Consider the following 17121-nt stretch of genomic DNA (forward strand, 5'->3'; position numbering starts at 1 on the left):
TTTAGGAGGTTTGTGAGCAAGTGAGTGTGTTTTGAGGGCTTCCCAGATGGCTCAAGCGGTAAAGAATCCACCTGCAATGCAGGAGATAGGGGTTTGATCCCTGGGTCAGGAAGGTCCCCTGGACAAGGAAATGGCAACCTATTCCAGTATTGTTGCCTGGAAAATCCCATGGACAGAGGAGTCTGGCAGGCCGCTGTATGTTTTGAAGGATTCTTGACTTTTGTTCCTGATGTTTGATGGTTTTGAATCTATTCCATTCTGGTTTGATCTGGCGCCTTTTTGGCTGGAGTGTCTTGCATAGATTTCTTTCCTGGAGCTTTTTCTTCAGCTTCCTTTTCATTAGCAAGCTTTGCTTGTTTTCTGTGGAACCTTGCTACCACTTGCAGATATACTCCAGAGTTTCACATCCTCCTCTTCGTCTTCTTATTCTGCATCTTCTGAGAGCTGTCCACTAATAACTACAAGCCCTGAACCACTTTTGGACCACAGTTGGCGTTCAGCCCCCAGGGACAAATTAGCATGGCCAGGGTTGCTTCATTGGGACCACCTCTGCTCTAGCAGTGTGCACTTCATCCTTTGCACCAGCCTTGGAACTGACCTCTGCAGAGAGGAAAAGGAGACAGAGTCCAAGCTGAGTATAACTGACCTATCTCAAGATAACTGCTCATCTTCATCATAATCCACTTTAAAGTCATCTTTATTGGTCTTTAGTTGACAACTGAAAGGTGGTTCCAGGGCCCCAGGGGCACACCTGTAGGTGGGAGAGAGAGTGGGCAGAGGTGAGTGACTGTACTTGCAGAGGGCGGTAAGCAGGATGGAGTCACACCAGGGCAGAAAGCTTTCAATTTTAACTGTGATGAAGTCCAGTTTATTTTTTCTTTCACCACTTGTGCTTTTGGTGTCATATCTAAGAACCATAATCCTCGTTGCCTAATCCAAGGTCACAAGGATTTATACCTATGTTTTTTTCTCTGGGTTTTATAGTTTTAGCTCTTACATTTAGGTCAGCATTTTTGGTGAACAGAATTTCTATAGTTTTTGTATGTGACTACCCTGGGATCATTAAAAGAGTTTATCATCTTTTAAGAAATTTTATAGTTTCTCATCACATTATTCTTAATCTACCAGAAGTTGAGTTTTTGTGTCTGCCTCAAGATAAAAGTCAATGTTTTTCCCCCATATTAATAATTTATTAAAAAGTTCATCCTTTTCCAGCTGTACTTTTAGCTCTATTATAAATCAGGTTTGGACTGATTTCTGGGCTTTGTGTTCTTTGTGGTATTGATGTAGAAATGTAGTAGATATCTGGATTTTTGATTTATCTCTTTTTCTTAGTAGTTCTCAGTTTAAAAGAAGATGGGGGTAAAATTGACATGCAACATTATATAGCATCTTGATTTTATATTTATATATATTGCAAAATAATCTCCACAGTAAAGCTAGTTAACCATCTCTCACTACATATGGTTACAGATTTTTTTTTTGTTTTGATGAGAGTTTTTAGCATCTACTCTCTCAGTAACTTTCAACTATACAATAAACTGTTAAGTATAGTCACCAAACTATGGTCAACTATAGTTTATATCTGCATCCCTTACTTACTTTATAATTGGGAGTTTATACTTTTTGACTCCTTTCACCCATTTGGTCCATCTCCGCCTGCCCCTGCAACCACCAGTCTATTTGAATCTATGAGCTTGTCTGATGTCTGTCTGTGGTTTTGTTCCAGGGCTACTTAACTGTGAAGAACAAAATGTGATTTCCTGAAACCTGTTTATTTCTTTCCCTATACCTACTTAATGGACATTCTGAAAGAAGGCCTTCTGAGCAAAGGAATAAAAGGGCATGGTTGGAGACCTCATTAACATGAGAATGATCTCAGAACCCTGAATACTATCATTTGAGGTTGCGTGAGTCCTTTCTGTTCCAAAGTGGAAGTGGACCTCAAAGCTTCCCTCTTGAAGGATTTTTATCCTTTTATTGGGTGTGGTCTGACTTACATGATGAGGAACCTGACTCTCAGTCTTACTTGGAAATGTACATAATCTTTTTCTGCTGGGCCTTTAGTAGACTTACCACCTTTTACCTTAATGCCTTTTATATTGTATCCATGTAGCTGTTTGTTGAGCATTTACTAGGTATCAGTTGGGGTGATGGAAGACAAAAAGCAGTGAACTAAGTTCAGTCCCTACTTACTTCAGTAGGTGATACTCACTGACCATTTATAGTTGTGCTTGACATATGCTGAGTCCTGTAATCCTCTCAGAAAGCTGTGTGATAGGTAGGATGAATATCCCCACTTTACATATGAGGGGTTTGTACACTTCCTCCAGATAGAGGTAAGAACTAGAAAGGGTCTTTGGATCAAACCACTTGTAAAGGGTGACCCTAGGGCTGAACCTGGGCAGAGTAGTTCAGATAGCCTCCTGCGTTGTGGCTGCACATACTAGCAGTTCATGTGCTTTCGACTTTGCCACCTCCTCACTGTAGAATATAAAGTCTGATGGGGCAGTGGGGTAGAGGGTGGTGCTGTGCTGAGTTAAGGGTTAACCCTTCAGTGTTCTACCATGCTGTCCCTGCCAGACATTAGCAAGTACTGCGTGTTTATAAGGCAGAACAGCATTATTCCAGGGACACAGGGTCCTTGTGATAGAGGCAGATGCAATACCTTCATACATTTAGATTCTCATACTTAAGTTGTGGTTCAGGTGCCAAGTTTTGTCTGACTCTTTGCAACTCCATGGACTGCGGCACACTAGGCTTCCTTGTCCTTCACTATCTCCAGGAGTTTGCCCAAATTCATGTCCATGGAGTCGGTGATGCTATCTAACCCTCTCATCCTCTGCCCGCTCCCTTCTCCTCCTGCCTTATTTTTTCCAGCATAGAGTCTTTTCCAGTGAGTCGGCTTTCCGCATCAGGTGGCCAAAGTATTGGAGCTTCACTTTCAGCAACAGGTCTTCCAATGAATATTCAGGGTTGATTTCCTTTGGATTTGACTGGTTTGATCTCCTTGCCGTCCAAGGGACTTATGAGTCTTCTCCAGCATCACAGTTCAAAAGCATCAGTTCGACACTCAGACTTCTTTATGGTCCAGCTCACGCATCCGTAATGACTGCTGGAAAAACCATAGCTTTGACTATACAGACCTTTGTCAGCAAAGTGATGTCTCTGCTTTTTAAATATGCTGTCTAGGTTCTGTCATACCTCTCCTTCCAGGCAGCAAGTGTCTTTTAATTTCATGGTAGCAGTCACTGTCCACAGTAATTTTGGAGCCCAGGAAAACAAAATCTATCACTGCTTCTACTATTTCTCCATCTATTTGCCAAGAAGTGATGGGACCAGATGCCATGATCTTAGTTTTTTGAATGTTGAGTTTTAAGCCGACTTTTTCACTCTCCTCTTTTACTTTCATCAAGAGGCTCTTTAGTTCCTCACTTTCTGCCTTTAGAATGTATATGTGAGGTTATTGATATTTCTTCCAGCAATCTTGATTCCAGCTTGTGATTCATCTAGCCCAACATTTCACATGATATACTTTGTATATAAGCTAAATAAATAAGGTGACAGTATATAACCTTGTCATGCTCATTTCCTAATATTGAGTCAGTCACTTGTTCCATGTAAGGTTCCAACTTTTGCTTCTCGACCCACGTATAGGTTTCTCAAGAGGCAGGTAAGGTGGTCTGGTATTCGCATCTCGTAAAGAATTTACCAGTTTGTTGTGATCCACACAGTCAAAGGCTTTAGCTTAGTGAATGAAACAAAAGTAGATGGTTTTCTGGAATTCCTTAGCTTTCTCTGTGATCCAGGGAATGTTGGCAATTTGATCTCTGGTTTCTCTGCGTTTTCTAAACCAAGCTTGTACATCTGGAAATTCTCATTTCATATCCTGCTGAAGCCTAGCTTGAAGGAGTTTGAGAATAACCTTACTAGCATGTGAAATGAGCACAGTTGTCCAGTAGTTTGAACATTCTTTGGCATTGCGCTTCTTTGGGATTGAAATGAAAACTGACCTTTTCCAGTCCTGTGGCCACTGCTGAGTTTTCCAGATTTGCTGGGATATTGAATGCAGCACTTTAACAGCATCATGCTTCAGGATTTTAAATAGCTCAGCTGGAATTCCATCACCTCCAGTAGCTTTGTTTGTTGTAGTGCTTCCTAAGGCTCACTTGACTTCACTCTCCAGGTTGTCTGGCTCTAGGTGAGTAACCACACCGTCATGGTTATCCTGGTCATTAAGACCTTTTTTGCGTAGTTGTGTATACTCTTCCTGCTTCTTTTTAATCTCGTCTGCTTCTGTTAGTCCTTACTGTTTCTGTCCTTTATCATGCCCATCCTGGCATGAAATGTTCCCTTGATACTTCCAGTTTTCTTGAAGAGATCTCTAGTTTTTCCCATTCTGTTGTTGTTCTCTATTTCTTTGCACTGTTCATTGAAGAAGGCCTTATCTCTCTTTGCTATTAGAGTCCCTTATTATTTTGCTTTAAATTTATCAATTAGAATACAAAAGGGTTTATCTATCAAAAGATGACTTATGCTTGTTTAGTTATTAGTCAAAATAAATCTGGTTGGGTTCATTAGGGCCTTTGGGTCCTTAGACCCTTGGCGGTTAAGTGATTACCCTGTAGAATCAGTGAAGCGTTGCTCAGAAGCATGTGTTGTCTCTGGTGAATAATTACTGATGGGGCTGACGTGTAGCAGATGCCTGACTCTCCCTTTCTGGGTCTCTTAGCAACAGCTTGAAGAGGAGGCCGCGAAGCCTCCAGAGCCCGAGAAGCCTGTGTCTCCCCCTCCTGTGGAGCAAAAGCACCGCAGTGTTGTCCAGATTATTTATGATGAAAACCGGGTAAGTTCACGCCATTCCGTGGCAGCTCAGGGCTTGAAGACCACTGGGCTGTACCTTCTCCAGTTCTCTCTGTTCTGTGGTAATGTTAACTGTATTAAAGCCTGCTTTCTGCTATAATTTTTAATGTTCTTAAATTTTGAAGCTTGGTGCTTTTCTTTACATACTGAAGAAAAGTTGATAGTTGTGTCTTAAATTATTTAATATTTCATATTCATGTTATATGGTATACTTATTTTTGACAGTATAATTTTATCAGCCAAATCTCCTGTTGTATAGTGTGAAGTGTGTAGCACACAATGCAGCCGTTCTGTGGTTTTTCATTTTATAAGGGACATTTGATGCCAAGTACACTGTTGTGGTAGAGAATGTGTCGTTGGATATGGGAATGACTTGCATTATCTGCTTCAGAACTGAGAGTTGGGGTGTAGTTTGAATTTTAGTTATAAAATATGAGGCCACTGACCTTTAGGTAGACTTTGCCTTTTTAGGTCTGTTAAAACAATTTCTTCTTTTATGCTTATAATTAAAAAGTGTCCACGAATTTAGGAAAGCTGGCCCTCAATTCTATGAATAATTTTGTGATGTTAAAGTTGGTTTTTGACCAGAATCCAGCCCAGGAACTAACAGTTAAAGGGAAACGAGCTTCCCCCTAATGTGAAGAGAACCTTGTGACAGAGCTGGTTATCATGGGTCTTCTAGAAGCCCCTGTTGAAGGAAGAATTCCATGCTTTATGTACCATGCTAGAGAACTGGTTTGTCAGCTATAGGCGACCATCAGCAGAAGTTGGGGATTGTTGTTTCAGTTGTTTGCCTGTTGTGAGTGGATTCACCAGAATCAGTGCATCTTGTACAGGCAGCCTACGGCTATATTATCCCAGATCCTAAAGGAAATGGCTTTGAGAAAAGCAGCTGTGAGCTAATCATTAGGTAAGCATTTACACGAGTGATCTCGGAGTCAGGCGTGCATGGATGTGTATGTATAGATGGATAACTGAGTCGTCAGACACCCAGTACTTAAGATGATGGTAATTGTCACCAGGAGGCAGAAATATGGGTTAATCACCAGTTTCTTGACTGGGTTCAAAATCAGTCCAATTTATTGGACAGAACAGCCTCCGTGAGGGTGAAAGGCAGTGGGTGGAGTAAGTGATGAGGATCCCTCAGGGCATGCCTGGAGGGTAGGGGTGTGCCCCAACATGGATTTTATAGAAAGTCTCCTGCTTTTATAAAACACACTAGAACAATAAAGCACTCCTGTGGGCTGATTGGCTGCAGGTCAATTTGTGACTCAAGGGTAAAGTAAAGAAGGATCAGAGCCGGTGATGATGGAAAAGGTTTTTATAAAACACTGAATTCTTAGTATGAGTTACTTTTCAAGTATGTTGAATCCAGTGCTATTTATTAATTGATTGAATTGCTTAATTAGCCTTCTTTTACAGGCTTAATAAACAGTTCCAGTGTTAGTGGGTTCTGCGGTTGCCTGACTAGGATGTGACAGAAAGTTCAGTTTGTGTTTAATTTATATATGTATGCTCTTTCTCGTTAGTGTGGTACGTGTTCCTCGATGCCCATCAGCAGAGCCAAAAGTTCCTTTTGGACCTCTTCTTGCCACTTCAGCATTTATACACTCAGCCTGTTACACATTCTGTGTAGAAGAGAAGAACCTAGCTTGAAATCTGTGTTAATATTAGACTTACAGTGAAGATTGTTTTTAACTCAGTAACCATAGAAATCATCTTTTAAAACAAATTCTTTTTGTATCCGCTGTTGCTAGTTGTCTGCTGTGGTAGTGCTTGTGCAGTAGGTCCTAGATGGTAGCCGGGGTCTCCAAGGGGCAGGGTGCAGGTCCTCGGGGGCGGAAGTGGAGCACTCACCCTTCCTCTCTCCTGACCCTTACCCGAACCTTTCTCCTTACCAGCTGCCTTTTGTCGGACCTTCGCCCCGTCTGTGCTTCTTTTCATGAATGACCTTACTCTTTTTGACACAGAAGGCAGAGAGCAGTGGTTGGTGACAAGGGTCATCCCCTTCTTGTTTGTCAGCAGCACATGCTGGTTGCAGTTAAGCCTAACATGTCTTGAGAGACTGGGGCCATGATCTGAGAGGTGACTTCTGTCTTTTATTTAGGACGTTAGGGGGAAGCAGAAAACCGCTCACGCTGATGGTTAGCTTTAAAACTGTCTAACTGAGAGAAAAAGTGCTCTGCATCATAGTTAAACTTGAGGCCAAGATTCATTTAGTCTCTAAACAGACTCTTCTCAACTATTTTTAATAGTTTAATTGGCTGTCACCCTTCCCAGTTGTAGATCCCAAAAATATTTGTCAGTGCTCTAATTTCAGTGTTATAATACGTATTGAAAGAGGGGTGTGGAGTGTAGTTTTCGAAACCATTTATGCTTTGGTTGAATGATTTGCAAGTTACTGTGGCACTAGTTTCACTAGAAGAAAGAGAGATTGACAATAGAGAACGTACTCAGTGCCAATAACCCCTGGTCACCGAGGCCATTGTCTTGGAAACTGTCTATTTCTCTCTTTTTGCTACTCTGCAAATTTGGTTAATCAATGAGGAGCCTCAGTCCTGCCTCCTGAGTGTTGGTCTGGTCAGTTGCTTCTCTCTTCCTCCTCTGGCACTAGCTTATTTTAACCCATCACCTTGCATAGGTGCTCAGTTTCCTTCCTTCATTCTTTACTTTCTAATCCATCCTTCATATTTGAGATCCCCAGTGTGATTTCCAAATAGAACTTTTTGCTGATTCCCCCCTTTCTCCCAAGTAGCCCAGCCTTTTCATCAGGGCTCACGTGCCTGCCTGGCCAGCCTGCGGGCCTGGACTCCTTTCTTAGCACTACCAGAACAGGTGTGAGTGTCCCCTTGATGACAGTGCTTTTTACTCTGTGATGTTGCCCCAGTGCCAGGCGTCCCTGTGTCTTGCTTGTCTTGTCTGTCGAGTGCAATCACTTCAGGACCCAAAGCAAGGATCATTTTCTCTGTGAGCCTTCCAAGACTCCTTATCCTCCACACCAGAAAATCAGTCTTATTGTTTCCTTAGGGTCTAGCAGGTGCTTGGCACATGGAACATATTCAGTGTATGTTTGAGGCATTAATTACTTCTATCTGCAGATTTAGAACAAAGTTATATAAATGTGAAGGTTTTAAATTAAAATATTTCTGCCGAACAATTGACAAGTTAATCTATTCTTAGCAGTTAAGCCAACATTAAGTCAAATATTTAATAAAATTTTGCAAAACTTAAATCTTGGAATATGCAAACACTTTCTAAATATCAGCTCTAAAATTAGTCCTGAAGAGGTAAGTGGATACCAGTAAATATTTGCCATAACATAATTTCCCCCTTGTCTACCAGTACTATTTGTTTACAGTTCCACTTGGCCAGCTTGTTCTTGGTTGAAGAACAGGCTGTAGACTGTATAGTGGTAGAGTGCCTCGAGAAGGCAAATTGAAAAACTGGCAAGTGCAGATTATCTAGATTATCTAGAGAGATTATCATTGAAGGTGCTAGGTATTTCCAAATTTATGACCTGTGATTATGTTATTTGTGTGTTATTTAATACACGCCTTATAGTTAGTAAATGTGAATTTTCTGGTATGTACATTTGGCTTTTTGAGAACAGTTGTTCTCAACTGCAGGCTTTTTTTGATTGTTATAACTTGTAGGGGGGTAGAGTGCTGGTGGCATGTAATGGATTGAGGCTGGGGTACTGCTGAGTAGCCTGTAATGCAATGGGCAGTCCCCATAAGAAAGAGACATCTGGCCCAAAATGTTAATGGTACCAAGGGCACAAGTCTGCCTTAAAACTGTCAATAGAAATCGAGTTCACGCTGCACATTGTATGGGTTATTGCAGTTTTGCATTTGACATTTTTGATAGGTTTATTTCTCATCTCAATAACATTTTGAGTTTCTTGGAGTTCAGAAAGTACATTACGCTAGTTTGAGCTTTCTACACTGGTTAAACATACTTCTTTTCACATAATATATGCTAAGTAAATCTTTGACCGATTGACTGATAAATGAAAAGGAGAATGTTTATTTTAAGGGAACATCTTTCTTTACACTTGGGGAGCTTGCTTGATTTCATTCCCACGATGTCTCACATCAGAAGTCCTGGAGAATTCCCAGTCTCAGTGTGTGGACAGTGGGAGTCTGTAGTGGACAGGGAACCCTCGTGACCAGTGAGCATGGGCTGGGCAGAGAGAGCTGAGAACCTTGACACTGTTACCGGATGTAGAGCTTAAATAGCTTGAGTGTCGAATTTTGTTGTATTTCATTTGTCTATTAAAGGTAGATTTCTGTTAGATAGCACTTTGGTCTAGATGATTTAACTTTTGAAAAAGACATGTGCTGGTGGTGGTTTAGTCACTAAGTTGTGTCTGACTCTTGAGACCTCATGGACTGTAGCCTGCAAGGCTCCTCTGTCCATGGGATTCTCCAGGTAAGAACACTGGACTGGGTTGCCATTTCCTTCTCCAGGGGATCTTCCTGACCCAGGAATCTAACTGGGGTCTCCTGCAAGACAGGGAGATTCTTTACCAACTGACCTATGAGGGAAGCCCAAAAAGGCATGTAAAAGTATATAATTCAACATTTATTCACTAATGAATACTTTAAGTAATTCAAACTAGTTGTTTTCTCTGTTATTACCAAGATTTTCTTAAAACTAGAGAATATACTCATTATAAGCTTTTCTTCAAAGAGATCAGTTTGTTCTACCATGGTAAAGATTGCCAACTTTATTGTATTTTGTGTTTTTAAATCATCTTTAAAGATATTAAGAGTTGGAGTTTTAAACATGTTTGAGGGATTCATTTCTAATAGTGAATCTCTGCTTCCTCTCCTTGGAATCTTATTGGTAATATCTATTTGCTTTTAAGAACTTAGCAATTCTTTGGATTTTGGTTTCAAAACACATGTTCAGATTTGACTGATTTGGTGAAGGAGTTACAAAAACAAAATTAGTATTTTAGCCTATCATATGAAAGAAGAATATTTGAAAGTAAGGATAAGTTTGACTATAGATTGGTCTTTAGGTAAATATTATTGAATTAGAAGTAATTTTGCATTTAGGTAAAGTAATTTTTACTTATATAATAATATTTTTATCTGTAGAAAAAAGCGGAAGAAGCTCATAAAATATTTGAAGGTCTTGGTCCGAAAGTTGAACTGGTGAGTAAAAAATTTTTTTCGTGTCTAGTGCTCTTTTTGAAGCAGTTTTTCTTGGGATAAGGTGGAGTATGGTCGCTTGATTTCAGGATGAAAGTAATGTGGCCGGGCAGTAAGGGTGATAAGCTTGAAATAACGTGCACAAACTTGGGACCTTTGCAGAGGCATTTTCCTGATCATGTTTTTGCCCGAGCAGCTGTTAAATCACTGAGGTAGAAGGAGGAAGAAGTAATAGCAGAAATGGAAAACTCTTTGAATCATCTTGTTAGGGTAATAATGGCATTTAATCCTCCTTTGTCTTTCAGAGTTTAAAAAAAAAAAATCTATGAGTGAAGTGACTGTGGGGTACAGTGGATTTCATTGTTAGCAGATGGGGTGGACAGAGTTATCACAGAGGCCAGCTAAGTCTGGAGGTTGTGGCTGAGTGTTTGTGTGTAGACCCATTAGCAGTACTTTACCTGAGCTTCCATTGATGTGTAGGGAGTGTATCTTTGTCTCTTAGTAGGCAAGTGTACAACATTTTGTTTATAAATGTTTGGTTTATTTTATAGCCACTCTATAACCAGCCGTCAGACACCAAGGTGTACCATGAGAACATCAAGACGTAAGTATTGATCATCTTTGGAGTTCTTCAGTTAAAGACCATATATTCTATAAAGAGACGATTTTTACATTATCTGCTGACATAGTACTATAACGTAGTGTAGGTGTGTTTTAGATTTGTGTAATTTGCTGTTGTTTTACTATATGTTATCTTCCTCTGGCTTTTTGGGGGTTGGGGTAACAGCTTTGAGTTTCCAAGGCCAAAAAATAAAATAAATGATTGCATAAAACTAGCTGGTTTTATGATCTGCTAGTAAAAAAGGTGGATACTTAACATTGAAATGGCTTACCTTGAGGCTTGAATTTTTTGCCTCCTGTTTTGTCTTTTTTTCAGTGGAGTACCTGCAAGGCGCATGATGAAGTAAGATAATGAAGCTTTTTCATTTAAGACTAGTGATGACACCGTCCCCCACCAAGCCACATCTGCCATTGCAAAGTAGAAGTGCCACGGATCATTTTATCATTATTCAAATCCTATTCTAGGGAAATCCCTTCCATGACTCTTGCTAATGACGGTATTTGTAGACCCTTCTGCCGTTTCATGCCCTGGTGCCTCGGAAGCGCTCAGCCCTCACGTGGGTGCGGAGACTGCTCCACAATGTAGCTGGCTTAGCCTTGCTCCTCCCAGACACCAGGCCTTTCTGGATGCACATTTTGGAATAAGAAAATAAGTGAAAAGAAAACCTAATTTCTTGATCTGATTGAAGTAAGAGAGGAAGCTAGATAGGTATCTTTTTTTTTAATTATCATATTTTAAGAGAATTTTAGATGAATTATTCTTAGTTTGTAACAAAAATGTGATAGTGATATTTCTTCTTTATTATGTTTTATTAACTATAGCCAGAACATTATACTTATTTACTAGTACATTACTAATGAGCACATTTATATATATATATATAATTAAAAAAATTTTTTTCTTACTGAGAGTATATGCAATAGTTGGCTACTTTGCAGAACTGGTGGCAAATATAATTTGCATGGTAGTATGCATGACAGAAACTGAAATTTGAATGATTTTAACTTTTGTTAACTAAGTGGTTTATAATAAAAGTCATATACCTAGAATTTTTCTGTGAGATGCTGCTATGGTCTTGACAACCCTTAGAGCTAGGTTAGGCAAAACATATAAAATATACCTTGTTTTGGAACTGTTGAGCTGTTCTAACATTTTTAAAAAGGAAAGTAGCAGATAAAAATCTAGTTGGCTACTTTTAATAATTTTTTTTTTCCACAAAGCTTCCATTATGTTTGTGTTCTGTCTTTTCCCTGATAGTCGCTGCAGAGCAGCCCTGTCTGATTTCTTTCATATTAGCTATCTTCCTGCTATAGTGCTTAGCACACTGTCCTGAGAAGGAGTTCTTCATGTAAATTCTTAGGAACAATTGTAAATTATATTTATTGATTGTCCTTTGCTGTTGAGTAGCACATAATTACAGCGAGAGCAAACTGCATACATGGCAATGCTTCCACTGCACACCATCTTGTGAAGTACCGTCTACTCAGCTACATGTGTCCGTATGGATCGTTCAGTAGCTGTTCTGTCGTCATCATCATTTGCTTTGTATGAAATAGCAAATGTTCTTTCAATAATTCTTTTTAATCTGTTGGCTTCTTTTCCATATAGCCAGCTCCTGACTGTTCATGCTTATTTAAGTGGAGCCAGTGTCAGTGTTAGTCCAGAGTGGCAGATAACCAAAAAAATTACTTCTACTTGCCTTGGCTTTTGTATTTATATTTGAATAATCAGCTTGAAATCCTTTCTGGAAGTAGGTGGGGTATAAATATTTATATTTGAACCTGCATGCCATTGTTTTTGAAGGTTACAGTGCTTCATATTTAAAAAGCGAAACTGTTAAGTTATAAGGGAGGGCTTGCTGTCCTGTCACGTTGCCCCCATGACTTAGAGTGGACTGTGTTGTTTCTGTGCCTGAAGAAAGCCTCTGTTTAAGGCAGAGTCAGCTCTCTGTGTTGGTACACTCTGAGGAGGCAGGGCAGCGTGGACCTGTGTTAGGAGGTAACTGCGAAAGCTTGGCCTCCTCTCCACCTCCCTCCTCCCAAGAGTGAACCAGGGTGTTTAACCTCACTAGAATTCTTAAGAAGAATCAGTAACTGTTATAACTTGAAAATAATATTTGCCTTATGAATGTAATAGTTGAAAATGAACTCTTTGTGTTAAAGCCTTACTATAGAATGGGAGGAAATTTAGTCCTAATTATTGGAGGAGTCTTGTTTTGCAGGGTGAAAAAATTAGGATTAACTTTGATTATATTGTATATTCTTAAGTGATCTTTGCTTGTTTTTCAGTGTCTCTGAAAACAAAGTGAATGCACTATTGTACTTTTTCTTAATGTCATACAACCGTATTTTTCTCTTCTAGAAACCAGGTGATGAGGAAAAAACTCATTTTATTTTTTAAAAGAAGAAATCATGCAAGAAAACAAAGGGTGAGGTCCTATCCTTGTTCACTGAAATTTGTTCAGCTTTCCCGTCCGTGCTTCTTCAGGCATTCGCTTTCCCATTGTTAGTGAGAACGGTTCTTGACCACACTTGAGAGCAGGTGCTGATTTGTAACTATAAATGTGACTTACACATCAATCTGAGTCTAGTAACATTTTGATATCATAAATCACATTTAATATCATTATCAAATTTTCTCGGTCATCTGTGTATAGCATTTTCATCTAGCCAAAATAAAGAAAATGGTGAGTAGTTTAAAATATGAAAGAGAAGTAGGATGATCTCATTTAGTCTCTTAACCTCAGACAAATTGGGTAAGTTATGGTCATGCTGATGAGGCATCACTGTTCTTTCTTATTAGAAACTGGGTCAGCTAAAGTTCAGCTTTTTCAAATTCACAGTATTCTTTGTATTTATTATGACTTGCAGTCTAAAAATTTTGTGGTTATAATCTTCATGGAAATTAAGTTACAGAAAATATGATGCCACTGTTCTTTTATAGTGTGTTCGTAATAATTTTAGACTGTTAATTCATTTGAATGGTTTCTTACTGAATAAATGATATATTTTGATTCACATCAGAAATGAACTTGTACCTGGTATTTAAGGACCTGTTAGTTTGATGAATTGTAAGGGTCACCAGCTTTTATTTGGTATATAATTCCCAATGTTCTAATTTGGCAGTCTGGGCCTTCAGATACTTTCTTAAATTATCAGTCTTGAATTTTTTTTTTTTTTGGCCAAGAGCATACACATACAAATAAATTAGCTAAAGTGTTTGTTTTCTATCCAGTAATTTTGTTTTAATTGTGGTAATTGCCAAATTTGCTATCCAAAGAGACAAACATAGAGGTCCAGACTTTGTTCTTATATTTCACCAAGTATTTAGTTATGAACTTTGTATGTTCGCTGACTTGTTTAGTGAATACTTATTGGCAGTTTCCCCTTTTCCAAGAGTGAACCAAGGTGTTTTATCTCATCAGGATTCGTAAGGAGAATCAGTAACTGTTTAGTTATAACTGAAAAGTAATATTTGCCTTATAATTGAAGGTGAACCCATGTATTATTCTACAAAGGGAGTAGATAGCCATGTGGCTTTAGTCCTTGGGGAGTCTAAGGAGGAAGAGGGCAGATGAGGCCATGGGCGATTACTGTATTGGGGTCATCCGGTGGTTCAGGACGTCCAGATAACTGAGATGCACGTAGGGGACAGCTGGCACATAGTGGTCCTGAGGGGTGTTTCACAGGAAAACCAGCCGTCTGCCAACTTGTACAAGCTCGGGAAGGGCTGGGAAGCGGAGGGAGCATGACAGGGCAGGGGAGCCAAGCCAGGTTGTGCATGGCCTGAGGGTCAGGCGGGGGGCTTGAGGTCAGATGCTGAGGTCATCTGTGAAATGTTTAAGCTGAGGAAGGGAATGTGCATCTAGTTACACCTCAGGGTGCATGGGAGTTGTGTAGGAAGGAGGCGAGGGGGTGACTTGGTGGTGGAGCCAAATAAAGGTAGATTCAGGCCCAGGAGGTGGACGGGTGTCAAGGAGACAGAGGGACTATGGGGGACAGTGCTTTCCCTCTCTTCCCCTCCTGGGCCATCATGAGCCCTTTCACACTTTCTGTTGTTTTGTACCGACGGTCCTGTGCCCACAGTACAGGGTTCTTCTCTGTTTAAAGAATGAGGTCACACATTATTCATTTCTCTAAAAGCATTCATTCTCAATTTCATGTAGTTTATACTGGATTTCTTTTTGTCATAGAGTACAACCAATTTCTGCCTTTTCCAGACTGTAAAAATGTTCATTATATGGCATTATTTATAGTAAGAAAAAATTGCAGGTAACCAGAACTTCCAACAGTAGGAGGGTGGTCTAAATGTGAGTGTTTTCTTTGACCGATGGAAAGGTGACAACAAAATGTTAATCTGCTTGCCTTTGGGATTACAAACTATTTACATGTTACTATTTCTCATTTTCCATTTTTTTGACAATGAAGACTTAATTGTTATCAGAGTGGCTCAGCATGTAGTTTGTTGATTTGTGTAGTCTTAATGTTGACTAAGAAATCCAGCCATGATAGGCTCTGTGTATGGATCTTTCATAGAAAACAGCTCCCTGTCTTTCTCTTCTTTCAGATCAAGGACACCTTTTCATTCCCAGTTGAGTCATAGGCCAAATGTCCTTCTGACTTAGCCTTAAGAAGTAACCTGTGCTTTTAAGTATTAGGTTTGTCAGAATCACAGAGTTTAGTTTAATTATTAATTTGCTACGGGTATTTAATAGGAACAAAAAATCTGCCAACGTTATGATCAGCTCATGGAGGCATGGGAGAAAAAAGTGGACAGAATAGAAAATAACCCTCGGAGGAAAGCTAAAGAAAGCAAAACAAGAGAGTACTATGAAAAGCAATTTCCAGAGATTCGAAAACAGAGAGAACAGCAAGAACGGTTTCAGCGGTAAGTGGTTTGATGTTTTTCTTTGAATCATATTTTTAATCTTTCACAATATTTGTTGTCACCTGAATCTAACCATTAAGAAGGTTCATAAAGAATTTAGTTATATTTTTTCTCTTTTAAAATAAATATAGTTGATTTACAGTATTGTAACAGTCTCTGCTGTATAGCAGAGTGACTCAATTTTATACATACATACCTTCTTTTTAAAATATTCTTTTCCATTATGATTTATCCCAGGATATTGGATATAGTTCCTTATGCTATACAGTGGGACCTTGTTGCTTATCCATCCTATATATAATAGTTCGAATCTGCTGATCCCAAACTCCCAATCTATCCCTCCTCTGCCCCTTGGGAATCACAAATCTCTTCTCTACCTCTATGAGTCTAAGAACTTTTATTTTGAATATAAAACTTTGTTATCAGTTAGCAATGTTTATATCTTGGCGAATCTAATAACTTTTTATATTTAATCATGCTGTTGAATCTAAATTTAAGTAAACATGTTGAAATTAACTCTTCAGTTCTTGAAAATGCTCATTCCTTTTGAAATGACAGTAAGAATAAGACAGTGTTTCATGGTCCTTCACTACCTTTTAGCATAATCAAAAGTCTTATTAAATTGTTTGCTAATTAAGAAATTCTTTGTTATTGGTACATAGTTTCCGATTTGTTTTTACTTTAGAGGACAAGTGCTTTTGCAAAGGTAGAATCTTTAGTTGCCTTTTCTGCTGTCTCATGTGAGTGAGTCATGAAAGCCCTGGTAACCACAGTTAAGTTGTTGTGAGGAGTGATGATTGGATTTTTGTTCCCCTCCCTTTAAAAATGTTTTATGTATTTTTCTAAGTCTGCTATCCTATGCTGTGGAAGGCAGACAAAAGACTGCTATTTGAAATGAAAATGACACCAATAACTAGTTTTCCAGATGTTTCCTGCAAATAGTTCTGCCATTTGAATTTAGACTTGTAACCTTTAAAAAGAAATCTTAGCATTTAAATTGTTACTAATTTTATAGATAAATGACTTAAACATATTGCTTAAAAGTAGTTACTCAATAGCATTTTAGGGTTTTTTTCCCCTGACTTCTAGTCCCACTCAGAAAGCAAATTGATGTAACAGTAATCTAACTGATAACTTCTTTATAAAAGGCCTTTAAATATATATGTAATTTCTCCCTCATATTTAGAGTTGGGCAGAGGGGAGCTGGTCTTTCAGCCACCATTGCTAGGAGTGAACATGAGATTTCTGAAATTATTGATGGGCTCTCTGAACAGGAGGTAAGACACTTAATTTAATTAATTCATGTTAATTGAGTAGGCATTTTAGCTTCATACCCCATGAACTAAGGGTTTATTTGTATATATATGAGAGAATGCTTACAACGTTTGGGTTTTTCCAAAGTACATGGCCAACCATAAAAGGTTTTAAACAAGGCTGCCCTGAGATCTTATTGCCGTTTTATGAAGATGGCTTCGGCAGCAGGGAGGCTTGGAAAGAGGTGAGGACGCTTTTATGATTAAAAATAAGGGCCTGAATCAGGGCAACAGTGGTAGAAATGTGTTAAGAGGGGCCTTATTAGGGGGACAGATT

General features: G+C 39.1%; 1 protein-coding gene across 18 annotated transcripts in view; it reads left to right on the forward strand.

Annotated features, from left to right (window-relative positions):
* The window catches only part of NCOR1 (nuclear receptor corepressor 1), a 114467-nt gene that overhangs the window by 34463 nt on the left and 62883 nt on the right, over positions 1-17121 (forward strand). For 10 of the 18 annotated variants that reach the window (XM_069603426.1, XM_069603429.1, XM_069603424.1 and 7 more), the window contains exons 6-11: positions 4733-4846; positions 9969-10025; positions 10574-10626; positions 13006-13072; positions 15359-15531; positions 16718-16808. In XM_069603426.1, the coding sequence (XP_069459527.1) occupies positions 4733-4846; positions 9969-10025; positions 10574-10626; positions 13006-13072; positions 15359-15531; positions 16718-16808 (555 nt within the window). Of the gene's footprint in view, positions 1-4732; positions 4847-9968; positions 10026-10573; positions 10627-10959; positions 10987-13005; positions 13073-15358; positions 15532-16717; positions 16809-17121 lie in introns of all 18 variants that reach the window. The other 8 variants (XM_069603416.1, XM_069603420.1, XM_069603417.1 and 5 more) reach the window with 1 other exon arrangement.

The sequence above is a fragment of the Ovis canadensis genome, chromosome 11 (assembly GCF_042477335.2).
Source record: "Ovis canadensis isolate MfBH-ARS-UI-01 breed Bighorn chromosome 11, ARS-UI_OviCan_v2, whole genome shotgun sequence".
Taxonomy (NCBI): domain Eukaryota; kingdom Metazoa; phylum Chordata; class Mammalia; order Artiodactyla; family Bovidae; genus Ovis; species Ovis canadensis.